General features: G+C 37.4%; 6 protein-coding genes across 6 annotated transcripts; 2 read left to right on the top strand and 4 right to left on the bottom strand.

Moving 5' to 3' along the window:
- Positions 1–1,895: 1,895 nt before the first annotated feature.
- On the top strand, positions 1,896–3,269 carry PKNH_1210000 (RNA 3'-terminal phosphate cyclase-like protein, putative; the record flags this gene model as incomplete). The annotated part of the gene is made up of 1 exon (XM_002260117.1): positions 1,896–3,269. The coding sequence occupies one exon, from the start codon at positions 1,896–1,898 to the stop codon at positions 3,267–3,269; it is 1,374 nt and encodes a 457-aa protein (XP_002260153.1).
- A 2,232-nt stretch (positions 3,270–5,501) lies between these two features.
- On the bottom strand, positions 5,502–6,633 carry PKNH_1209900 (exported protein 2, putative; the record flags this gene model as incomplete). The annotated part of the gene is made up of 3 exons (XM_002260116.1): positions 5,502–6,008; positions 6,137–6,311; positions 6,494–6,633. 3 exons carry the CDS (start codon positions 6,631–6,633, stop codon positions 5,502–5,504), a joined length of 822 nt encoding a protein of 273 aa, XP_002260152.1.
- A 5,754-nt stretch (positions 6,634–12,387) lies between these two features.
- On the top strand, positions 12,388–15,250 carry PKNH_1209800 (sulfate transporter, putative; the record flags this gene model as incomplete). Its single annotated transcript, XM_039113932.1, has 5 exons — positions 12,388–13,143; positions 13,442–14,134; positions 14,390–14,512; positions 14,695–15,021; positions 15,155–15,250. 5 exons carry the CDS (start codon positions 12,388–12,390, stop codon positions 15,248–15,250), a joined length of 1,995 nt encoding a protein of 664 aa, XP_038969798.1.
- A 591-nt stretch (positions 15,251–15,841) lies between these two features.
- Positions 15,842–18,041, bottom strand: PKNH_1209700 (RAP protein, putative; the record flags this gene model as incomplete). The annotated part of the gene is made up of 5 exons (XM_002260114.2): positions 15,842–15,914; positions 16,130–16,171; positions 16,300–16,479; positions 16,636–16,696; positions 16,814–18,041. The coding sequence occupies 5 exons, from the start codon at positions 18,039–18,041 to the stop codon at positions 15,842–15,844; spliced, it is 1,584 nt and encodes a 527-aa protein (XP_002260150.2).
- A 1,258-nt stretch (positions 18,042–19,299) lies between these two features.
- PKNH_1209600 (diacylglycerol kinase, putative) lies at positions 19,300–20,944 on the bottom strand (the record flags this gene model as incomplete). The annotated part of the gene is made up of 2 exons (XM_002260113.1): positions 19,300–20,709; positions 20,879–20,944. The coding sequence occupies 2 exons, from the start codon at positions 20,942–20,944 to the stop codon at positions 19,300–19,302; spliced, it is 1,476 nt and encodes a 491-aa protein (XP_002260149.1).
- Positions 20,945–22,469: 1,525 nt separating this feature from the next.
- On the bottom strand, positions 22,470–24,735 carry PKNH_1209500 (transmembrane protein 43, putative; the record flags this gene model as incomplete). The annotated part of the gene is made up of 6 exons (XM_039113930.1): positions 22,470–22,871; positions 23,017–23,298; positions 23,649–23,846; positions 24,075–24,329; positions 24,453–24,500; positions 24,604–24,735. The coding sequence occupies 6 exons, from the start codon at positions 24,733–24,735 to the stop codon at positions 22,470–22,472; spliced, it is 1,317 nt and encodes a 438-aa protein (XP_038969797.1).
- Between the last annotated feature and the right edge of the window lie 1,848 nt (positions 24,736–26,583).

Genomic DNA, 26,583 nt, shown 5'->3' with positions numbered 1-26,583 from the left:
AGAAAAGACGAATTTTCTTAATTTAAACGGAAGGGTCACATATATATAATTTGTAATTTCATTTGGGGAGTGTTTTCTCCAAAGGGAAATCAAATCGCTTCATGGGGGGGGACGAAATGGCACAAGACGATTGTACGTACACACATGGGGCGTTTTACCTCTTAAGGGTAAAAAAAAAAAAAAAAAAAAAAAAAAAAAAAGGAAATGAAATGAAATGAAATGAAATGAAATGAAATGATTTCTCGCCAACCCGACCTTTCGCGAAGGTATACTTTTTTTTTTTACAGCACGCCTTCGTGGACACTTAATTCCTTTTTTTTAAGGATAAAATTAGAACGATGAACATGTTTAAGGGTGCCAATTCTGGATATGATAAGATGGACGATTTGTGCTAATCCCCCTCAATGGAGATGAAAACGCACATGACGTTAGTTCCTGTTACAGACGCTAAATTTTTGTGCGCTGGGGCGGTGCTTCCTCATTGTAGTAGTGCCCGTCCTGTGCGATGAAAGATGCGTGACTAACTCCTTTGGTGACAAGTTGACAGTATAAGTGTAACAAAAAAAAAAAAAAATAAAATAAAATAATATAATATAAAATAAAATAAGGCAGAATGGAGTAAAATAAGAAATGTTTTAACGTGTTGTAAAATTTCAGACCCGCTCCTTCAGCATTCACCGCTTCATACTTTGCTCGGCATTTTTCCCATATATTTTATTTTTCAGAACAACCATTCGTGTCCTTAAATTTCGATTTTTTTTTTTTTTTTTTTTTTTAAGTGTGGCATGTGGCCAGGATGGGGCACAGGTTTTACGTCATGGTCACCTTAAACAAGGAGAACAGCCCCCCAAATCATTGGATCATAAAAATTAGTGATAAATGAAAAAAAGTGCAGAATAATTTCACCGCGCTTGGGATAGTTATACTCCCTTTTTTTTTTTTTTTTTTTTTTTTCATATTTTTTCTGTTGGACAACTAGGAAAGCATATATTATTCTGAAAAGAAGGCACCAGTGGATTGGCAATTTTGATCTCCTAAATATAATTATAATTTTTGCCTTTTCTATAGAAATCGTAAAATTGATACAACTGCGCATGTAGGAAATTGTACCTGGCGTGGCTGTTTCCCCTTGTTCTTTTAATACTATGTCGAGGAGGAATATGTAATTCCTACAATACGCGCTGTTGTGGCGATATATATATATATTTTTTTTTTCCCACGTTTTCTCGGTTTCACGCTCTTCAAGGCCACTGTGGAACGTTGTGGTAAAGTGCTCGCATATAAAGTGGCGCGAAGGCAATGGCTACTTCCTGTTTCATTTCCTTATTCTTGTTTACTCTTTTCTTTTTTTTTTTTTCCGAAATTTTTTTTTTTTTGCCAAATAGCGAAATTGAAAGGAAGGAAATAGGTTTCCATTTCCATTCTGAGCATCTGCAACAATATTTATTCCGCCGCTTTGAGGGTACATTTCTCCATGACGCTTTTTAACTTAATAAAGTTAAAATTACTCGAAAAGAAAGAAAATGCGAGCTTTTACCGGACGGGATGAAAACCCAACTGCGTCATAAGGACATTCTCCCAAAAGCATTTTTACAGGAAAGCTTTGGCAGTTGGTATTTCAAAAAAAAAAGAGGAAGTAAATTCGCGCAGTTCCAAATTTTATAGCATGAAATTCAGTGACAGTCTGAAGTGGGAAAACCTCCTGAATATATTTAAACAACAAGGGAGTCTATATATCTAGAGGGGCATGACCAAACGGCTTGCTCTACGTGAGTACAGGGTGGCTATACAGCCTTGTACGTAGCATCCTAAAGGGGTCCATTGATGCGTGCATATATTTTTATCACGTGCTATAGACGTACTTTTATTAGCACCTAGTCAACAGTTTCTTCACCATGGAATTCAAAGGAAGTAACTTCCTGCGGTTCAGACTCGCTTTGAGCATGATCAGCGGGAAAGCCATAACCATTAAAAATATCAGGAAAAAAAAGAAAAAGAAAAAATCTGGGAGAGATAACCAAGGTGATGGAGATCAGAAAGATGGTCTTCGGGAATACGAAGCAAAACTTCTAAAGCTGATCGATAAGTTATGCGATAATACAACGATAAAGATCAATGAAGAAGGTGATGAGTTATATTTCAAACCCGGATTTTTAATGGGAAACGTAAATGATGAAGTGAGGATAAGTGATTTGGAGAATACTTTTCACTGTGGAAAAGAAAGAAGTATTACATACTTCCTTGAGTTCCTTCTTATGGTAACTCCATTTTTTAAAAACCCAGTCAAATTGACCTTAAAAGGAATAACGGATGATTCTACTGATTCCAGTGTTTATACGTGTAAAATTGTGAGCGAACATTTTTTTAAAAATATTTTAAAATTGGACGACTATTTTTTGAATATAACTATTCTGAAAAGAGGAGTGCGGTCGGATTGTTCAGGGGAAGTTCTCTTCTTTATGAATAACCTAAAGACAGTGGAACCTTTCGACATGAATGATGCTGGGGTGGTTAAAAAAATAAATGGAACAATCGTTTGCAATAAAATATCTGCTGTGTTTAGAAACAAATTGATGAATTTTGCTAAAAGAAATTTACTGAACTTTACTCCATATGTCAGCATAGAAGCGGAGGATGCCAAGGTTAAGAATTTCAAAGCGCAAAATCATTTTATCTCCTTTTCCTTGTTTGCCCATACGAAGAATAAGTGTATTTACTCCACGGACTTGTGCGTGGACGAGTTTTTCCTGAAGCACGCGCGAGGCGTCCTAAACAGTGGGGCAAAAAGCGGAGAGATAGATGACCAAGACGATGCAATGAGCGACGAAGAACTGAACGACGAAGAAATGAACGACGAAGAAATGAGCGACAGAGCAAAGGATGACGGAGCAACAAACAAACTCCAGAGGAGACAGCGGAACGCCGAGGAAGACAAACAAAACATAACCCTACATGATGCAGACATATATGAGCGGCTGGGATTTTTTATAGCCCTTAAAATGATGAACGAAATAAAAGGGCTTCCCTCCGTCGATTCCAACTACCAGTGGCTCCCCTTGTTCTACATGGCCATGGCAAATGACATGGCTGTTTCTAAAATTTCCCTTAGCATGGTAAAGCCATATTCCATTGCACTTATTAGATTACTGAGGGACTTCTTCAGCGTTGTCTTTGACATTAAAAAAGTGGAGAAGTCTCCAGTGGATCACTCCTACTTGATCAAGTGTGTTGGCATAGGCTATCGCAATATTTCGAAGAAAACCTTTTAGCAGATGATATTTGCAGGGCTCCTACAAGAGCTATATTCGCGGAGGAACTTTTACACCCATGCGTCAGTTTCCCTTTCTTAGGAAGCGCAGCTTCAATTTAATTCGCCAGAGTGTGTATGCCCAACGGTGGATTTTTTTCGTCTGTCATTGTGTCATTGTGACATTGTGTCATTGTGACATTGCGCCTTTGTGACATTGCGCCTTTGTGACATTGCGCCTTTGTGACATTGTGACATTTTGTTGCCTTTTCAATTTTTCACTTTTTTGGTACGCGCACAGAACGTGTAGGCCTGGGGCACACTTCGAAGCGGGGCTACATGTACGAGTGCCCGCGCCAACGTTAGAACATTCCAACGTAAGCGTGTCAACTTGTTTGTTTTTATATTTCTTTAGTTGTAGACTTTTTCTCTTTCGTTTTTCCCTGTGGAAAGAATAATTGCGCATCAATTGGGGGGCACTTTGGCACCTCTGTCTAAGACAAACACTGCAATGGTGTAACCAAATGAGGCAGAGCAAACTGCGGAATGCGTCGTAGTTTTAGTTGGTTTGTGCAAGGTCCTTCTTATGATGTGTGTTGGTTTTCTTTCCGATATATTCCTCCTTGCAAAGTATAGGTTGTGTTATTACGGGCATCTAAAAAGGCAAAAGGTAGAAGCTGCGTATGCCTCTTCGAAAATAGCTTCTTTTTAACAGAACAACTAAAATTTTCTTTTAGAAAGCCGATAATGAAAAAAAAAAAAAAAGTTCCTTCCTTATGGTGAAAAATAAATGTATGAATTTCTTATTAATTTTAAAAAAGTCTAAAAGAAAGAAAAAAAAAAAAAAACAGGAGAAAAAGGGAAAAATCTATTAAAGAGGAAAGAGCTAAAAAAAAATGATAAAAACATAAAATTTAAAAAATTTCCCATGCAACTATAAAATGAAAGACAAAAAAAAAAAAAAAAAAAAAATATTTAAAAAGTCTTTAATACTCGGATAAATAAACGACGCTGTAAATGTATTGCGATGGAACTCTATTGAAAAAAAAAAAAAAAAAAAAAAAAGGAATAAAACGATAAACACGATAAACAAGGAAAAGGGCAAAAAAAACACTATTTTATTTTTTATGGTAAAAAAGAAATATAATTGCAGATAGCGCAAAAAAAAAAAAAAGAACTGTATAGAAATTGTGATATAATTATATAGGAAATAAAAAGCGGCGAAAAATGAAGCAAAATTGCCGTAAGGAAGTTGGGGTTAAAATGCTATAAAAAAGGCGGCCATGCGAAAAAAACTACCATAGAATTGTCCCCTAATGCATATCAATTTGTCGTAAAAGGGGGGATGTGCCATAACGCGGTACGCGTGCAAGGCGCGATGGATGGAACGAGAAATCGTAACGGCAACTCAAAAGGTAGAATTTTCTTATGGCTATGGAATTATGAATACATAAATATACACATATATAGACATATGCGATGATGGACCCCTTTTTTTTTTTTTTTTTTTTTTTCTTTTTCTCCTGTGTGTTGTAGAAATATGGATGCGCGTACATATCGATACACGCTGCATACAGGTTTCCCCCTTTTATGCATTCAATGCGAACTGCTATGTTAACTCTCTTTTTTAATGTTTTAACGTCAACCCTTAATGGCCTTACACTGCTCGGGATGCTCAAGAATTATCACATGCAGGTAATTGCGGACTGCGTATAGAATATCGGTACAGCCATCATCACATGCACGCACAGGCCACGTATACCACAACTAATTACCACGTTGCACGAAAATATGTGTCTCTAGCCTATGTGGTAAACTAAGCATATGAGAGCCATCGCCTTCAGAATAAATCGTCTATGGATATAGGACTTCTGCTCAGGTGATAAATGAGCCTCTAAAAAAGCCAATAAATTTCGGAACCAATTGATATGCAATCGTCATACAAAAATGGTCATCTGGGAGTAAAAAAAAAAAAAAAAAAAATTCTTTCTGGGTCTTCTGCTTACAACATTTCGCTCTTCTTCGAATGTCAACTGAGTTCCCATCTTACTCCATCTGGGAACCAAGCGTTCATCGCAAATACACGTCAACTAGTGCGCGCCGAGTGAATGTTCGTAACATACAACAGTGGGGATATATGGACCGACCGATAAGACAGACGGATAAACAAAGAAATCCTGCTAACCAAATGGGGGTGATACTAACAAAGACACAAACACAAAACCACAAACCATCACTTCCCCCGAACTATATTTTATTGATCTTTCTTTTCTTCTTTCTTTTTCTCTTCAAAGGATTCATCCTCAAAGACGTCCTCTTCATTTTCATCCTCTTCCTCATCCGTAAGCCCATCATCGGTTGACTTTTTCGTTGACTCCACGTCAAATTCATACTTGCCCGATTCAATATTCTTCTTAGACTCCATAGATTTCAATTTTTCTTCCATGTATGATGACAAGTGCTTCAAAGTGCATTCTTTGGGTAGAGGAGGTACATTTTTGGAGTTGATTCTTGTGTAGAAGATGCCCGACTTTCCGATTTTCAAATAAGGCTCTGACACCCAGAAACGATATATTTGGGACTTCAATATTTGGTCTATTTTGGCTACAATCAAACCTGGATCTTGTCTCAGTTTGGTGGAGAAGTTGTTTTTGCACTCGTTCAAAATACCGTGCAAGAATAGCAGTGGCTTGGACTCAATGGCATAAAGGGTGTTGTTGTACACGGCAATAGTACACTGGTCCCAGATTTCTCGTAAGGCCTGCAGGGTAATGGGCAAAAAAAAAAAAAAAAAAAAATTATGAACAGTTCATACTTATTTTTCCACATTGGAGGTATCCCCCATCATCATACATTTCGCAACATATAAACTTTCAAATGCGCACGTACCTTTTCAGTTTTCCTCTCAATAGCGTTGTCTCCTACAATTTCTCTAACGAGGAGTACCCACCATATTCTGGACCATCTCAAAACTTTTCTATAGCGCACTACTTTCTTGATTTTATGAATAAGTTTTGTGACTGGATCTTTCACACCATGTTCATACAAATCTTTGATGGTTAAACTGAAGGTAAAAAAAAAAAAAAAAAAAAAAAAAAGAAATGAAATGAAATGAAAGCACACTTCATTTTTCTTCAGACATATTTTAAAAATATACAAGGCACTTAGCACTACTGGAAGCGAAGCTTTCAGACGGGGTGCCACTCCGTGCAAACTATTGCTAATGATAAACCATGCCGTGCTTACCTAATTGGGTCCTTGACTATGGTTGTTAAGGCGCTCGTTGCCGCTAAATCACTGTAGTTGCCACATTGCACAACATTCGTAGTGATATTTTTATAAACAATCAAAAAGAAAAGGAATGAGAAAATGTAAGTGACTTTCATTTTCAGCACCAAAGGGGAAATTAAGTGTTAAAATATAACGTGTAATTAATTCAGGCCAATGGGATGTCTTTCGACGTCTCTTTTATTTCACAAAATCAGAAATGGAAGAGGGCGGAGATGGATAAATACGTATGCCAATATTAATAAAACTGCGATCAACGTGTATGTATATTGAAGAAATATATCTTTCACAATAGCACGTTAAAAAGGGATGTACATTACACATAAGCTAGTAATGTATATGGCGATGGAACGCACAAACTTATAAATGTTATAAATAGGGAGTAAGGCAAGCCCTGTAAAAGTATGCCGTAATGAAAAAAAAAAAAAAAAAAAAAAAAAAAAGTGCCAGATAGCTAATTTAAAATAAGGGTGCTCTTTAAAATAGCTTCATATAATATTTTAAATACTGGTGTGAAGGAAAAAAAAAAAAAAAAAAACTTTAAAGCATATAATTATGTTTAACTAAAAAAATAAAATAAAAATCAAGGGATGAAAGAAATAAACTAAGCATAATGAAAAAAAAAATTTTTTTTCTCTTCGTTTTCGATATGCATATTTATCACAATGGGAAGAAAAAAGAAAATAAAATTTTCTTCTTCTGATTGATCATGGAATAAGAAAAGCTCTTTTGGGATGAGGGGAACCAGGGGTTTAAAAATGTTTTATACGTGCTTTGTAGGCTGCATGTGCCGTATGTACTGTGTGTATTTTATATATATGTCCCTCAAAGGGGAGTTCAATTAAATACGTATATATATGGGATGTACAGGAGGGGTAGGGAAGGGATGTTCGCTTTGCACAGATCACGTTTGCTACATTGAGGAATTCGAAGCGTTTGCTTAAGTAGAGCCCAAAACGAAAGGGGTCCTTTCTTCCTTGTTAGCGTTCGTATCAGCGGACATAGGTACACTTACAAGGGGGTGCGCAAGTGAGGTAAAAAAAAAAAAAAAATAATAAATAAATAAAAAAAAAATAAACAAACAATTGCGTAAACAAATAAATATATTTATATTTGTATTAACTCTTATATAATATACATGGAAGGCGTACATGCATTACATATACCTATATAGCATTTTCTCATTACTTAAAAGTTGGCGCGAGAAAACTTTGAACATGTGTTATGTCATCTGTTATTTGCAATAAATAAAACCATTTGTTTACTTATTCATTTTTTTCGTTTTTGTTTTTGCGCAAAATTGTTCAATGATTTATTTTATGCGGCAAAGAGGCAACAGGTGATTTTACATTGTAAAAAAAATAATTTTGACGCAAACCAAGCTTTAAAAAATTTTTTTTTTTTTTGTGCTGGAATTGTCATAATCGGGATATATATATATATATATTAAAAAAAATAAATAATACATTTAGCGCACAATGTATGGAGCCATGTAACGTACCACTGTGAGCAAACTGGTCAGAGGAAGCGCTTACACTACTATTTTTGGCACGCCGCGTTAATATCACGTGTTCTTAATATTATCACCCAACGTATGTGCTTGTATATTGATGTACACTTACAATTATATGAGCAAACATATAGCCATGTTGTAATGACATTGTGTTGGCAAGTCGCCATGTCACATTTGGCACCTTTTCTTTTTTCTTGAAGCGTTTTTTCTTTTTTTTTTGTGCAAAACTTTAAAAGCGTAAGCTACTCACATATATATATACCATTCTTACAATAACACAGTTGTAGAAATAGCCAATGAAAAATTTTCTTTTAAATTGTTCTTACCATTTGACTGCTAAAAATAGTGAACCCTAAAAAAAAAAAAAAAAAAAAAAAAAGAAAGAAAAAAACTTTTTTTTCTTTTTTAAATTCACATTTATAAGAATGTTATTGTGACATAATAATGGCATGAGCTTAATAGTAAAACTCCCCCTTCCCTTTGCTGGCTTTTAACTCTTGTGTTAATTTTTTTTTTTTTTTTTTTTTTTTTTTGCATGCAGAGCTCGTTAAAATACACAAATAGGGAGCACTTGAATGCGCTGGAGCTACCTATGCTCTAACGATGGGATGAATTACTACTCCATGTACACTCATATAGAGATGTGCCATAACTGAGCGTGAAGCGTACTCATGTACGTGATAGGAAGTGTAAGAACGCTGGATGGAGGAATTGCGTTTTTTTTTTACTTGCCATATGTGTGAGATGAGCTCTGAAAAAAAGTGATCTCATCAGAAAGAGGCATGGGGGGGAGTGATAAAAAGAAGAGCACTAATGGCGGGGGTGTGCTGAACGTATAAAAGGGTTCAAAACAAGTATTGATATACTGATGCATAGATGTACATGTATATGTATGTGTGCCTATCCATACGGGGGAATATTTGTGCTTAGCACATGTAAGCATTTCGCTTCATCTCGATTCTCTTTAAAATTTAGCGGGTGAAAAAAATGCACAGGGTTCTTTTTGTCACGATGATTGCTTGCGCGGAGGGTCTTTTCGACAACTCAAACGATATGGGATTCTGCCCCTAATGAGAAGCTTATACTGTGTTTTCACTGGGTAAAACATGCAAATGTATATATATACAGCACGCATATATATGTAATATGGAAATGTAAAATGTAAAAGGGGGGGATGCTAGTGTGCGAACTCTTTCATAGTTCCTTGTGAAAAACCCTCCCCCTCGTTTTCCTCCTCTCTATTTCGTTTTACCTAACTTTTATGGACCTTTTTGCTCTCCTAAGAATAGAACATTCTTTCAGTTCCTCTTATGCCTCAATTTTTCCATTCATGCATTATGCTGAGCAGATCAGCATAAGGAAATACACCAGGGCATTCTGTTCCTCGTATACACCGAGTCGCTCTGTAAATCACATTGCCTCAGTTGTAAATAAAAACAGTTTCATGGACATCCTTCAAATGAGTATGCACACTACAGACGGAGGGAATTTCAAAAATAGGTTTATCCGTAAAAACAGCGACATTGAACATTGTATAAACGGTAATTTAGGAAATGCTCATCATGTGATCCCCCATTTTTATGTCACATTTTTTACTTAAATATTTTACGTACTTTTATAATATTGTTTGTCAAAAAAAATTTACATGTTGCCACCCTATGCCCATGCAATGTGGTAATTCGCATGGATTCATTTCACGTGGGGGGAAATGCACAATGCTTCCGGAAAAAATCATCAATCCTTAACATAAAAACTTGTGAAAAATGAAAAACAGTTCTATAGTAATTGGAGAAGCGGATTTGTTACAATTTTGCCAATTGTAATGGCCCCAGTGGGGGCACTATTTCGCAAAAATGAGCCCTCTCAATGGCAAGAGAAAAATGAAAGAAAGAATAAAACATAATGCATGGGTCTTTATATATGCTCCATGTGTATATATCTCTACATAAAAAAAAATAGTAGCAAAATCCGGCTGGTAAAATGTTAGCATTCATTTACCCTCACATATCAAGTTGGACGTAAGAGCATGTGTCATCAAGAAGTAGATAGCTATGCATATAAGTTTGCGCTTGTCTTTCACTTCAAAACGGATTGTGCCCAGCAGGGCTGCAATTGTTTGCATGGAGCGTGGCTTCCTTGCGTCTAACGACGGAGGGAGGGGTAAGATGGGCGAACGAAAAGGAGGAAAAAAGAGAAAGAGAAAAGATGTACTCAAAAATGTTTTCCCCAAATGTACCCTCTTGTATACATCTAAGTAACTCGAATGAAAGACTGACAAACAGAGAATGGCACAACTTCATATGTGTAAAATATGCCCGCTTGGTGAAAAATTAATGGGGACACAAATATACGTAATGGAATAAAAATATTATGCTCTTTTTTATTGGCAAAGGCTCGAAAAATTGTTCGTGAAAGGGTTTAACACCATCATAAAATAAGTGTTTCACCTTGTGTGAAAAAGATACGGCGAAACAAGAATATGTCTTTTTCGTTTTCGTCCATCCGTTTCTTCTTTTTTTTTTTTTTTTTTTTTTTTCCTTTCAGATTCCTTTTTCCTCTTTCCTATTTGTTTGTATTTTTTTCAATTTGTTGTTTTTTTTTTTTTTTTTGCTTTTTTATTCCTTTTTTTCCTACTGGACGTAACTAACATTTTTTCTCTCACCTCACGAATAAATCTTTTAATCCCAAACAGCCTTTTTAAAAATATTGGATGACATAATACTAAAAAAAAAAAACACATATTCCGTTTTTTTTTTTTTTTTTGCGAAAAAGAGCTATTAGTCTTGTTGAAAAGGAAACAAAAGAAGCCCTTCTCAAACTGCCATTCGCGTACATTCCAAAATGACGTAAGCGTATTTACTTCCTTGACCTTGTGTACACGTACACAATTTTATGTGCGCATAAATGTAAGTGTACGTAAAAGAAGAAAAAAACCATCGTCAACATCCCATTGTGCAAAAAAGAAAAAAAAAAAAAAAAAAGAGAAATCAAGCTGTGACTACATTTTTTTTTTTTTTTTTTTTTTTGATATGCCTTCTTCGCATGGAGCGTAATTTGTTATACACGCAGTCCATTCATCATTCATGTCGCTTTTAAGAAGGCAAAAATAAGTTCGCATTATTTTTTTTCTTTTCCTTTCGTTTTCCTTTTGTTTTCCTTTTGTTTTCCTTTCGTTTTCCTTTCGTTTTCTTTTTGTTTTCCTTCGTTTTCCACTTTCCTCTGCTTTCTTTTTTCTCACACTTCCCCCGGGAGAATTCTCAGTCGATGAAAATCGCTTTTTTTTTCCGCATGATTTACACCATTGGATGGGAAATTTACTCTGCCAAATGAATTAATGTGCTTGCTCGCTCATTATTCTGTTATCACATGTGCACGTACTTGAAAGTACGCAACATTGTACGTGACTACGTACTCACTTATGTGCCCTTTTATGTGATCCATAAAGTGCCTACCTACGCACGCTGACCTATTTTGTCATGTGCACATCAGGCCTTCCCTCCTCCATTCGATATGGGCCTTGAAGCTGCGGTCAACGGCTGAGGTAACAGATAATAGAATGTTACTCAAGCTTCCATTTCTCCATTACCAATTAAATGAGGATCATTAGTGCCTGAATTCTCTGCACCTTTTTTTTTTTTTTTTTTTTTTTTTTTACGTGAAAATATTGCACACTTTTTTTTTTGCCACACTTCCTAAGGGGAAGCGCTTTACAAAACGCGTGTAACGCCGTTGGGGGGGAATCGGCAGACGTTTCTACGTGCATATAGGGAGGTATGAGGCGCAGTCGGAATAAGAAGGCGGTCGAAGAGTGATCCAACCCCGTTGCATCTTCCTACTTTGGCAAGTGCCTCACGAAGGAACCTTCCACACAGAGGAAAGCATCACAACGTATCGCAACGTATCGCAACGCATCGCAACGCGTCGCAACGCAGGGGGAAGGAATCTCCCAACGGGTCAGATACGAAGAAACACGGTGAAGGGTACCCCCAGTGAACCATGAAGAGGAATGACTGACGAGAGGAGAACACATTTGAAAGAAGCAGCTGCACACAATTTTGTAAAAGTTTATCCATACTTAAGTAGGGTAAGTCAGAGGAAATCTACACACATGTGTGAGTACCAATCTGTGAAGTTAGGATTCCAGTCTCCCAATCAACCGATTTTTGTTCAATCGGCCTGTCCACACCACAGAACTCTCATCACAGCGGACCGGTTGATGATACTCCATAGAGAACGTATTTAGACAACAAATTTTTTCCGTTAAAAAAAAAAAAAAAAGAAAAAAAAAAGAAAAAAAAAAGAAGAAAAGAAGAAAATAAGAAAAGAAGAAAAGAAGAAAATGAATGAAACGAACAAAGGAAACGATATAGTAATGAACGATGTGACAGAAAACTTGGACGATTTTAACAAAATGGACGAATCAACAGAAAGGACACAAATTTACCATGATGATTTATGCGACAATGATATAAAGATATGTTTGCCATCCAGAATAGGTTTTCTTCCAGCCATCAAATCTATGACGGATGGAATAAAATGGGGATGGGGTTTTACTAACACACCAAAGGAATCTTCCAAATATTATATAAACGAAATATTGTGTGGATGTATATTATGCCTTACTATGTTACCCGAAATGATTTCCTTTTCAATGATTGCTAAAATTCCTCCTTATATTGGATTGCAAGGTGCTTCTTTCCTCTGTTTAATAACATCTATTTTCGGAGGATCTCCTGCAGTCATCCACGGTGTGACGGGTGCCTTCGCATCTGTGTGTTCCAAATATTTAGTAGAAAATGAAAATGTGAATGTCTTACCAGAAGGAATTGAAAGGCTATATGTATGTATATTGATCTGCTCAGTGATGCTTTTTTTCTTTTCGCTTTTTCATATGTCTGCCTTGATTCAGTTAATTCCGACGCCCGTTTTTATTGGCTATTGTAATGGGCTGTCTATCATATTTCTGAGGGCCCAGTTACATACACTAAAGGACCCCAAAACGCATGAGTATATTAAAGGCTATTATTTGCTTTTTTTTGTCATCATCTGTACTTTGGTGGTTATCATAGTGGAGCTTTGGAAGAGGATTCCCAAGGTGAGTGGGGGGAGTTCCTCTCCTTGCGTTTGTATGTTCGTTTGATCGTGTATTGATTTTCGAATGAGGGAGTGGTAATCCATTTGCGTGGTTTCCCATTCCCCTGTGCACGAAAATCGTTAGTGGTACGGTTGGCAGTTCTGTGCTGTATTGAAGTGGCCCTTTTGATGGCACCGCGTGCACTTTCCCCATATGCACTTTCACCGTACCCACTTTCACCGGTTGCATTTTCGCCGGTTCCACTTTCACCGATTGCACTTTCACCGCATGAATTTTGACCTCCCTTTCCCCGTCGCAGTTGGGCCATAAGATCCCGTCCACCCTAATAGCAATAACAGTAACCATATTTGTGGAATTTGTAATCCTGAGGAAATTCCTACACAACAATTTCGATTCGTTCAAGGGCGTGAAATCCTACACAGTGGGTGATCTGTTCTCCTTCACATCGGATAAAGCCAAGCCTACTTTTCTATTCAGCAATAAAGAGTTAAATTTTACGAAAGTAGTTTTTAACATGGAGCTTATTCAGCAAGTTATAAACATGTTTGTGGTGTTGCTTCTGGAAGTTCTGATGGTTAGTGAAGTTATAAAAGACATGGGAGGAGCAGAATGTGATACGAACGAAACGGTTTTTTCGCTTTTTATTGGAAACCTTTTGGCAACGTTGGGAAGTGCTGTGGGGGGTAGTAGCTTGTTAGGGTTATCTGTATTGAATTACAGAAATGGGGCAAGGGGAAAAGAAAGTGGAGTCGTTGCTTCCATCTTGATATATGGGATTTTACTCTTTGGATATTCCCTACTTAATTACATCCCCCTTTCGTTTCTGTGCGGGATTATGATTACTGTGTTTATTCATTGCTTCAAATGGTTTTCCATCCCCATTGTGTTCTTTACGTTCTGTCCTGGGTACATAAGGAACTGTCACCCGTGCATGAGCAGGAAGATCTCCAGATGGGACGCCTTCATCATCGTCCTCGTCACGGTTCTATGCGTAAGGGAAAAAAGGAAAAAAAAAACACAGAAAAAAAAAAACACAAAAATGGAGTTGCAAAAATAATAAATCAGAGTGAGAAACTATGGAGGCGTTCTCCTGTGAATCTACTCCTCGCATAATATCTTTTGCACATGCACTAATTTTTTTCTGCACTTTTTGGCCCTACCGAAATGATACTTTTTTTTTTTTTCCTCTCCCCACTATGCCCTATTGCTGCACATGATGGCTATTTTTACACCCCCATTTTTACAGGTCTTCGTGAGTGTGCCCACAGGAGTTTTCGCGGGGATCATTTTATCCGCTCTGGTGTACGTATGGCAGAGCAAGTCCACATTTAAGTTTGAAATATTTTATGACAAAGACACAGACACGAAGGTAAGGTCCCTCGGAAAGTGCACTTGGCGCCCATTCGTCACCTGTTACAGGACTGCACTAAAACAGAAAGACGGAAACACGCACTTCTGGGAATTCCACCGAGTGATGCCAACGCATTGTCATCTTTCCTTTTTCACATATCCTCCTTTGTGTTTTGCTTACCCTCTCCCCCCCCTACTTAGTACTACGAAATCGAAGGCCATCTGTTCTACGCGTCGAAAAAGATGTTCACGAGGTTGTTCACCTATGAAAACGACAGCTCCACGGTAAACATTGTTCTTAAGGGAAAAAGCACCCTCTTTGATTACACTGCTATTGAGGCCTTGACGTCAGTGAAGCAACAGTATAATTTGAACAACCGAAATGTTACTATCCATGGTCTAAGCCACGAGTGCATTAAAAAAATAGCAAAAATGAATCACCTGTGCAAGCAAATAGATGTGGATTTGGTCAAAGTGGAGGCTCCAGTCGTGCCCCTCCTGTACAAGCCCTTGCGGACGATTCTCAAGGTACACCCTGTGGTGGTTCACCAGTGATCCATCAGTAATGGATGAACACTGGAGCTAGTGTTTTCCAACCACTGCGAGATCATACACCACTTCGTTGCTACCACTCACGTTGGCCACCTCCCTCCCCTTGCAGACGCAAAAAACCATAAGGAGAAAAATGTCCTTCAAGAAAAAGAAAAAAAAAAAAGAAACCGTGAGCGACGAATCCCCAGATGAAATGGAACCATAAAAGACGGAACAGGCACATCCACATCTGTACATATGTACTTATCATCTGCGTAACCCTTACCTGTTGCATGTTTAAAAATATGTTCGCATTACTAATTCATGCTTCCTTTCTCACGATTGCATTTCTCCACCTTTGACAAGTTTGGCTCAACTAGCCAAAGTGGGTTAAGCTTTTTTCCCCCTCAATCATTGAATTTATTTTTTTGAATTTATTTTTTTTAAAATCTATTTATTCTATTTATTCTATTTATTCTATTTATTGTTTTGTTTTATATATGCACAAAAAGCATGCCACTATCAGGGTCCAGTTTATTTATGTATAATTCAGGTGAGAGGCACAAGCATGTACATGCGTGTGTATCCATTCGTGTACCATATGTATACGTGCATGTGTGCGTGTAGCTCTATTCGGCTATTCATTTCAATGTCGTATTTCTCCCTCTTTCCTTTATCATCTCTCTTGTGTGTTCATTTTTTTTTTTTTTTTTTTTTTTTGAGCCCTCCAATTTGTTTCGCACCTTCGTTCTTCCCTTTTATGAGCATCACACTGGCTAGAAGTTGTCCTGGCCGCTTATCCTGTTCATCACGGGACTTATCCCCCTTGTGTATGGCTCCTTACGCTTTTAAACGCTTTTTTTATGTACTGCAGTTTTTCATCATAATTTCTGCAAAGACAAAAGAAATTATGTTCACATGAAATTGTCACACATGTAAACCTACTGATGTGTTTATATGTGGTGCATGCAGTTTATAGATCCTTTTTCCACTGTTTTATTATTATTATTATTATTATTATTATTTATTTTTTTTTTTTTTTTCTCCCTTCCTATGAACTTTTTAATATTTCAGTGAATTTTTTTTAATGTTTTTTGTGAGATACCTAAGCTTCTTCCACTCATATTCATATAGCAGGATGGGGTTCCTAGGAGGCGCGATGTTAGGGGGAAGGTGACATATTGATGTGATCGCGCTAATGTATGATAATGTATGCTAATTTAGGCGTGTTGATGTGGGCATCTACATGAAGACGCCACACACGCGTAACCATACCATCCTAAAAACTTCAGGTTCCGAATCCTGTAGGTTAAATGGTGTCGATGGAACTTGTGAGGGTTGTCCTTCATGTTCTTGTTGATGTTCCTGTTGTGGACAAATTCGATGTACACGTTTTGGAACTCCGGCAGATGAGTGATGGAGTAGATGTGGACGAGTTTACGTGCTAGTTTGAACCTACGTAAATGGGAAGGGGGAAATATATATATATATATATATATATTGTACGCATACATAACACGGATGGGACTTATTTTACGGAAGGTAGGGGGGGGGGCAGTTATTCACGTTTCCGAGTGACTACACTGGGGAGTAGGTTGCCCCTTTGGTTACCCGTTCTCCTTCACAAAAAACGTGGCCTGCTTTGTAAAAATGGTGTCCCGTGGGTCTTTCCCTGCGATTATGGTGGAATGTAATAAACGGTATGTAATGCATTGGTGAGTTGGCACCCTGGACAGTTTAACAGCATGTGAAACTCTTCCCGGTGGACAATTCCCGTCGTGCGTATTACCTTCCACTCGGAGGTGCTTCAAAAAATCGAAAAAGTGCGAGTTCGGGCTGTAGACGCTGTTGTATAGGAAGTTGTCGGATCGGATGAGGAGATCAAGGAATTTGAGGCGATACAAACTGACTGAAGGGATTGGCGTAGATGGGCCCGCATACATGTGTAAATTTTCCTTCTTGTTGAAATAAATCTGGTGGATATTCTTAATATTGTCGTTGCAGATGGCAACATTGGAGGAGTTGTTTGTACTGGCTTGGCCTTCCAAGTCGCAGTTTATATCAAGGACGATATTATTATTGTAGTTGTATTTTTTATATGTAGGGTAATCCTCCTCTTTTTTAATACCCATAAGTTCATATTTTAGTAAATCAATAAGCTTGTTCATATTTCGGTAGTTCTGGTAGTTACAAAGAAATAGGTTATATATTACTTTAATTAGTGTGTGCACATTTTTCTTTTCTTTCTTTTCATAATTTTCTCGCACCATTTCTAGCAACATATGAATGTCTGCAATTTCGCAGTTGAGGCGAGAACATGATTTTATAATAGTAACTAAATAATTAGACATGTTATCTTCCATTTCCATTTGGTTGCTTCTTTTAACAATCTCATTTATGCATCTAGAAAATACCTTTTGATTTATCCATTTTTTATTCTTAAAGGATGAGATCAAGTTGACCGTTTCTACCAATTCCTCCAGGGTGTACTCCTCTATAAGATTATTTAATTCGGAGTAAATATAATTATATATAATTTTGTCGTGTTCCAGGTTTAGGTAGATGAGGTACTTAACTACTAGTAGTAGTGGTGTATCTACATCATTACGTTGATTTGTATCTTCTCTCCTTCCTTCCTTTTTCTCGTCCCTGTTGAATAGCTGCATATAGGACAACACCACCATTTTTAAAACCTCCTTTTTCAGGGTAACCCTCCTTGAGAGTAAAATGATATATGTAAAAATAATTTTGAAATCTTTTTTTTTTAAGTTAGACAAAATGTCATCCGTAAATAATGAACGTGCACACTCCTTGATTTGCTCTTTGTAATTTTTATAAGACGATATACAAATTTCTTTCTCCTTTTTATATTTTTCAATACACTGGATGAGCTTGCTAGACACCTTTTCAAACTTCTCCACTTCGCTGTGTAAGCTTCTCTTTGCATACATGATTCTATACAACGTGGCCCCCTTTGTGTGATACCCTACAGTCAATTTTATCTTGTTCACCCACATTTTTATATGAATCTTTTTAATGAGGGGATGTATATGTGTGTGTATATGTGTGTAGGTGGGGTGCTTTTTACAATTGGCAAAGCGGATTGACTACTTTTCTACTGTTCGTAGGAATGGGTTTTTGTAGGTATAAACATATTGGGGAAAAAATCAGAGTCACCATCACTCCAATTGTTCCCTCTCAAAAAAGGGGGGAATTCCACGCGGTTCATTTCTGTATTACTTTCACAGAATCGGTTTACATAATTGCGCTGGGTCATTCCGCATGGGTGCCTTCCGCGAAGGGAGAAAAATCCGCATCGAGGGGAAATACCCCTCTTTAAGGATCTAGGAAGATCGGAAGAGAAAGCAGAGGCGAACAAACCTTGGAAGGAGTGTATTCATTTTTCCATGCCATTTTTTTACGCTTTTTTTCATGCCGCTTCCCCAATTGGTTCACAAACAAGGGTGGTGGTGGTACAAAACGGTGAGCAGGCGGCAACACGCACTCATGCACGTAAACGAATTGCATTGCAATTGCACCAAATGAAACTGCACTGTGCAAATGACACGCTGTTCTAGAAGAGCGAATTTTTTGTGGAGAAACCATAGAAGATGCCGCATACGTACGATGAGAAAATGCTCCTTAGGGATGTTCCACAATACTGAAGAAGCATAAATAAAAAAAAAAATGAGGAGTTAAAAAATTGTAAGGTCAAAGAAAAGGGGAAAGTTGTATGGGAAAGAGAGATCCTCTTGATGGAAAGGGATCGTGTGAATAGGAAGATAACAACGTGCTTCTTAAAAGCAAAAAAATGGAGACACGCAACGAAACGTTTAAAGAGGGGTTACGAGTCGGAAAACACATGCGAATGGTGGAACCCCATTCGGCATGCATATGCGAGGTTGTTTTGCCAAGGCACAAATGAAGAAGTCACGGAGATGAGAAGGGCAAACGCGGAAATGGGTACGCAAGGGGGTATAAAAAAAAAAAAAAAAAAAAAAAAAAAAATCAACGCTGTGAAGATAGTTACAGGAGGAAACACAAATTGGTACGACAGCGCGCCATGTGTGTATACCTGAAATGTGTTTATATGTATGCGTGGGGAGGGTCAAAAGTACTCTTCCCCTTGCATGTCCATTTGGATGGCTTTCCCTGGCTACCGCCTGACCATCTGTGCGAAAGCGGAGCGCTAGGAATACGGAAAAAAGGTAAAAAGGAAAAAGTGTAAAAAAATGAAGGAAAAAAAAAAGGAAAAATGTGAGTTCCCCATACAAATCACACCATATTCTTCAACACATTGATCTTCTTATAATGGTCTATGGAGATGCTCTCTGGAGACGACATGAGATAGTACTCCCCATCTACCTGAAAATAAACATTACACACTTGCTCTTTAAAAAGTATTTTCCATGGGCCAATTCCCTGGTGCACCCTAAAGGCCCTACCTTTCAGGGTGAATTCCAACCCCAAGTCTACCCCTGACTGATAAATGACAAATTCCAGCACACCATCCCCCACCTCCTGTTGTTTTTTTTTTAAATCTTTATACATTTTTTTCTGCTCCAAAGGCAAATCCTTCGGTAACTTTAATCCAATTTTATGCGTATAATTCCATATGTCATTTCCAGAGGAGTAGGAAGGAATATTCACGCATATTATACTCATTGCTTTTTTGAGTACAGGGGGTGAAGGAGATACGCTGTCATTATGGCTAGTCGTAAAAATAACGTTGTCGTAATTTTTCCCAGTAACCATTTTATCAATAATTAAATTAACAGGAATATTTTTTTTAAAAAGAATTTTTTTAAATCCCTCAATGACATAAATAAGTTTATTAAAAAAGGCACTCTTCTGTCTGTGCCTTTCAAACCCTCTACCTATCCTTGAATCTATCCCTATACTGAAGTAATTACTCATGCACAATTTCAGAACCTTCACATTTTGTTCATTTTCAGTTAAGGTTTCCTTCTTTTTCGTCGTCGAACTTATTTTATTAAAATACCCATCTTCCTTCAACATTACATGTACGTTCCAGTAATCATGCTTCTCAATTTTGGACCTGAAGGCTTGATCTACAATTTTTTTTAAAATATCAAATAAAAAGGTGTAGTTAAAGAAGCCATCCATTTTTTTCCATCCGAACGCTTTGGCAAAATCATTCCCCGTTCCAAAGGGAATTACTCCTACGGCAATTTTATCGTCCTTAATATCATAATGCTCTGCTTCTTTTAGAAACCAGTTTAGCGTTCCATCTCCTCCTGCCACTAGGACGTAGGCACATATGTTTTCATCCTCCCCCGCTATGCCCTCACTGTTTTTACTACCTGTCTTTTGCAAATCGTTACTCTTTTCTGTGCCACTGTGGTCGTGGCCTTCTTCTCCTTTGTTCTTTCCACCAATTCCCGTATTGTTACTTGTCTCATTTGTTCGGTTTTGACTGGGGGTATTACTCGAATTGCGGTTCGACTTGTCGCTTTTCCCCTCGACGGAGAGGCTACTTTTGCTAAGGGGGCTCCCCAAGTTGAGGGTCACGGAGTCACTTTTATTTTCAGCCTCGGGTGGGCTGTTGGTCACAGAACTGAGGCGCAGGAACCCGGGCTTCTTCCCATGCTCGCCTTCCAAAATGTTGTAAATGGAGAAATGGCATTTGTGCGGCTTGTGGAATAATATATCGTTGACTCCAAACTGGAAGGGGCGGGGAGGTGGTAATTTGGTGAATGGGTAAATTGGTGAAGCGATAAACTGGTGAAGAGATAAATTGGTGAAGCGGTAAATTGGTGAAGATACACATCCGGGGGATACACATGTACGAACACGCGTTGATGCAGGTGCGCATCTATCAATCAGGTCTTACGTCGGTGAACATAGATGCTCTATTCCCCCCCGCAGTAGGATTGACAAACAGAAAAATATACTTCATCTTTTGGTTGTTCCAACATTAGCCAATAAAACGTTGATAAGTTTTATTCTTTCTTTTCTTTTTTGGACTATATATGTCCAGTGGGGAAGAAAATATTCAAAATTGGGGCGGGCAACAAGGGTGTGTCAAAGGCGACAACTCATGGTTCCGTTATTGTTAATGCTTTCGCCTCTGCTTTTATGCTCGTCTCGTTTCAGTCCTAAGTGTTGTGCTTCATGTGCGCGTTCACTCCCCTTCCTGCACCCCCATAACTAGGAGAGTTACCCCACGGTCATGCAGCCTTAGCGCTGGGCCAGAGATAAACTTAAAAAGGCTTCAAACGTTCGCACGGCGCATGCGCACTGACTTGGTTCCTGCATGTGCAGTCATCTTAAAAAAAAAAAAAAAAAACGCCAGAATGATCAATTTTAATTATTAAATGCTAGCCAGAGAAATTAAAAGAAAAAAAAAAAAAAAAAAAAAAAAAAAAAAAAAAGCGCTTTAGAAAGAGAAGGAGGATAAAGTGCATATACAACGCGTGTTCATGCAGGGATATAAATAAATTTACTTTAACACCCTGCTACATTGATGTGTACCAATTCGCGCACATGGCCTATCTGCTCAGTATACACACGTCAACCGCGAAAATAAACACGCCCATAATTATATGCTGAATGCATACATTTGGGCAATGTATGTGCGTAATTTTGCTATATCGTACGATATGCGTTAATTTACACAAAACGGATTAAAAAAAAAAAAAAAAAATTACCCAGTCCTTTGTTTAACTTTTACTCACACAAAAGGAAAAAAAAAAAATTAAATGAACAAATGCGAATAGACAGTGAGTTTTATTTCCCCTTTTGCGTGTAAAAAAAAAAAAAAAGAAAAGAAAAAAAAAAAAATTGCATATTCGTAAATTATACCAAATTGAAAAAAAGAAAAAAAAATGCAGACGCTTTTTTTTTTTTTTTTTTTTTTTTTTTTTACGGGACATTGCAAAAATGGCAGTCCGTAATTTTAGGGAGGGTAAAATGTATCACTAATGAGGAATAACCCGGGGGAAAAATTAGCGGAAAAAAGAGGCGTAGTAAAAGTAAAAACAAAAAGAGTAGGAAAAAACTAAACTGAACAAAAGGAATAGAAAAAACTAAACTGAACAAAAGTAATAAAAAAAACTAATCTGAACAAAAAGAAGAGGAAAAAACTAATCTAAACAAAAACAACTGGACGAAAACAAAACCGAAGCGTCTGCGCTAAAACGTGAATGAAAAAACAAAACAGTTGCACTGGCCGGTCGGGAACTGCGTGAGGGGGTGCCAACCGACTTGGTCATTCCACTTGGTCATTTCGCTTGCCTATGTGTAGAGTCCCACCTTTTTCCAGGAGTATCAAATCACGGAAAATAGGAGCGACAATTTAGGTAACCTTCCTCATGCGGACATTGGGGGGAGTGCAAAATATATGATTACATTTGATTTAGGCATTTCAGGGCGTTCAGTTGTCTGTTTGCCCTTCCCCGCTTATCAGCGAGTAAACTCCTCTCCTAGTGGTACATCCCGGCGGGGGAAGAATCAAACTTGGACAAGTTATGCTTGTCGACGGAATTGTAAAAAGAGCCATCGCTACTGGATTCAAAAACGGTGTTGATTTTGTCTTTCTGTACATCATCATAATCTTCATATATGTCGGAGCAGGCATTTGCTACATCTAGGAACGTGTAGTTCGTGGGCTCTGTAACAGCTTTCTTCATGTAATTCTTCATTTCAGTGTACCCACTGTACATGTCGTTATTGTAAATGAAAAATAAGCACACGGACAGGAAAAAAAGAAACACGAATAGAAATAGGAATACTACTGTGTCACAGAAAAACCAGAAAATACATGGGAAAATGGATAGCACCATTCCAGACATGACTAGACTTGTGCTCAGTTTCCACAGGGCATTCTGCAAAAAGGTAGGTGAATTTTTTTTGTTACTTTTGTATGGGTTTAAGCGGTATGGGGGTATGCATCATTCATATATATCGTTCGTATGTATTGGGGCATTTTTTTTTTTTTTTTTTACGTATGCGCAAAGGCGTCCAACTTACTCGCGAGTAGTCTAGGAGAGAATATATCTGAAAGGACACCATTGCGTAGGTAATCAGCCTTATGAACCACAAGGACCTGATGCTACCGTAATTCCTGTGGATAAAATCCTTAGTCTGCTTGATCATTATTTTGTTGTCCTCAGAAAGTAGGACAACTTTCTGCTTCATCATTTCAACTCCTTCAATTTCAAATATCGTATTCAGCAACCGAGACCGCTGAACTCCGATCACCGTTGCGTGTGTAGACGCGCTTCCGTAAAACGACACGCGCACATCCCCTATCTACGAAAAGGAAGCAAAGACGCAGAAAGGGGTGCCAATGTGCTTAACCATATATGGGCACACTTCAGGTGTATCCTCCCGCTTTGCTCACGTAGAAGGGGAGAGGGGAAAACTTTCCCAACGGGCTAAATCTAATTTTAGCGCTTCTATCTTTGGGACAGACCACTGCACAAATTGGGGATTAACCCAACCCCTGAGTAATTCCCCTAGAGGATCCCCTCACAAAATTGTTACTACTTATGCGAAACGCCTCTCGTTCTCTCATGCTCTCTACCAAATTCACCTTACACGTGAAGTATTTATTTCTTATTATAACCGCCCGTCGAGAGGACGCCTCAAATGTGTTATACTTGTGGATTCAGAGGATCTCCAGTGTACAAATAATTATCATAAACGTTCGTGTTTAAATGATCCAGGGTAAAGGGAGGTTTTATGTCCGACTCGGTGAACCAGCCATCATCCACTAAGTCCAACTTTTTTTTCTTTTGAAAATTTATCAGAGCATTTGTAGGAAGTCTGTAGCTCCCAGCTTTTGCATAACTAGCATACTGCAGCAGGAAGGGGAGAAAGAAAAAAAAAAAAAAAAAAAGAGGGGGGATGGGAATACAATTCTAGAATAACTTTTTCCTAAAAGTGAGCACTTATGTGTAGGGTTGGACGCACATCCTGGAAGGCGTTCAACTCCCACAAAAGTGTACATATATATATGTACGTGTGCACGTGATCATGAATATGGGAACACGGACGCACGTCATTGCCCGTGCAACATCGCTCACCTTTCTTCCCACATTTCCGACGGCCGGCATGTACTCAGGATTCTTTCTACTTTTATAGAAAAAAAAAAAATTATAAGGAGTCCTAACTACATGATCCTCAAATTTCCCCCTTGCTAACAACCCCAAGTACCCATACCCCCTCACCCACTGATACATCTCCACTTTTATTTCGAAGAACACGCCTCGAAATGAGTAGATGTTACTGCTAAATTCCGGTGGTGCATAAAATATTTCCTGGTCTTGTAGCGGGCAGTTCTGTCATACAAAGCGGTTAACAAGGATGCAGGCGTTTAGCATTATTATACTTTGCGTGTGAATCGCTTTACGTATACGCTCTCAAAATTTAGCAGTCCTTTATTTATTTTTTTTTTCTCTTACTATGTGTATTATTTTTCCATTGTTTTCCTCTAAAGGGATGCAAGAAACCTGCAGTGAAAAGGGGATTTCAATTAAAGATAACATTTGTTCAGCTATTCTGTTACGATTCGTTATGATTCATTTTCAGTCCATTTCTCGCAAAGCTTCATACCGGTATGGCGTTCTTTATTATTGGTCTTAATTCTTTCGAATACGTGACATATTTGTACTCGTTGACGATAGTAAATATTAGGAGTATTATCGTGAGTGCCGTCGCAGATATAGATAAAATCTTTTTAGGCATGCAATATTCTTCATTGCTAATCATTTTTTTTTTTTTTTTTTTTTTTTTTTTTTTTTGTAAAATGAAGCAATTGGCAGAACTGGCAACGGATAGACTTATTTTTAGACAGACATTTGTTTAAAAAAATGGTAGAGCTAATTTATTCAAATGGACTTAAATTACATTGATGAAATTTTAACGGGCAAATGCTTGACAAAAGGCAAAAATTTTCAAAGAAAAAATTTCAGAGCAGCATTTTTTTTTTAAGCACGGGAAAAGGGGAAATTATATACCTCCTCGTTACTTCAAAAACACAAAACAATTCAACAAAAAAATAAAAAACGTACCTTTCGTGATAGGTAGACGGAATTGTGCTTATTTCTCCGGACAAAATTGAAAATTATGGAACTGTGCAAAAGTGTTGAAGCGCGAATATGTACACATGCGAAAAGTCAAAGCTATGGAAGTGTAAAATTGTCAAGCACGCTGCAGCTTAACCCAGGTGTTTGCAGGTTATTACCTGGCTAAAAATAAAGATTTACAAATTAAAAAATGATAAAAAAAAAAAAAAAAAAAAAAAAAAAACCTTAATGATAGTAATAAGTACCAACTTAAAATTCTTTTCAACAATAATATGTAAAAGTCTAACGAGCATCAAATTACGTTTTTTAATTTCCCCCCCCAATTTGCCATTTCTACTTTAAATTAAAAAATTGGCTGTATATGCACACCTCCTGATTTTAACTTCATCCTTTAAGAATAATAACAATCCTTTTAAAAGGGGATACAAATATTTCTTAAGGAAAAGGTTGGCACTTATGCACAGCCCCTTTATCATTTATGCCTTACTTTCGCACAGAAAATTACAGCATTTTTATATGCCCCCCCAATTGATCATTAGTTAACATTGGAAGAATAACAACCATCCGTAGATTATTCTACCATTGCTTAGTTTTACTCTACTTATGGGTGAATTCTCCCAATGTGTATAAGAGTTTTCTTTTTATCATTTCACACGCTACCTTCTACGGACATAGATAGGACAATACAGATGTTTCATCAAGGATGGGAAACTAACCATGTAGCGCTGTTGTATGCCCGTATAGTTAGCTTTTTTTTTTTTTTTTTTTCAAAGGGTATAAAACTGATCATGTACGTACATAATTTTTTTTTCAAGACAGCTAAAAATATTCTATATTAACGTTGCATGTTCATATATATATATATTTTTTTTTTTTTTTTTTTTTAATCTCTTCTTATGAAAAAGGAGTAACAAACATTTTAAGATATTTTTAAAAGAATATATGTCTTGTTTCCCATTCCCTGGTGATGGACTTTGCATTGTCACTGCTTGAAAGTTTATACAACAGCAGAAGTAACAGATTTGTAAGTCGAACTTTGCAATCTTTCCATAAAATAAAAAAAAAATGTGTACACAAAAATTTTCTGAACGGCAAGGTAGATAGCCAAATAATTCCCTTTCTACAAAAAAAAAAAAAAAAAAAAAAAAAATTTAGTTGTAAATTTTTCAAAATTAGCACTCCGTACCGCTATTTTAAAAAGATAAAATAGCAGCACACTTTGTCGAGTGCATATTTGTAAATAATTAATGAATGATCATAAATAGATTTTACCTGTTTAATTGTTGTTATGAGGATAGGATATGAGGATTGATATTTGTCGTCTTGTTCCGATTTGCATATTTGTCTCGCCTTTCGCACTTACCCCCATTTGTGCCCTCTTGTCCCCCTTAAATGTGAAATGTACACTCCTCACCGCTAGGAGCACTACACACAGAAAAATACATTAAATTTGTGACACGCTCACGGATGAGCGCAAAAATTCAACGTTGGACAGCATCACGTATAC

This window comes from Plasmodium knowlesi, assembly GCF_000006355.2.
Source record: "Plasmodium knowlesi strain H genome assembly, chromosome: 12".
NCBI lineage: Eukaryota > Apicomplexa > Aconoidasida > Haemosporida > Plasmodiidae > Plasmodium > Plasmodium knowlesi.
The sequence above is the reverse complement of the archived record's forward strand: the minus strand, read 5'-3'. Positions and strand labels throughout refer to the sequence as shown.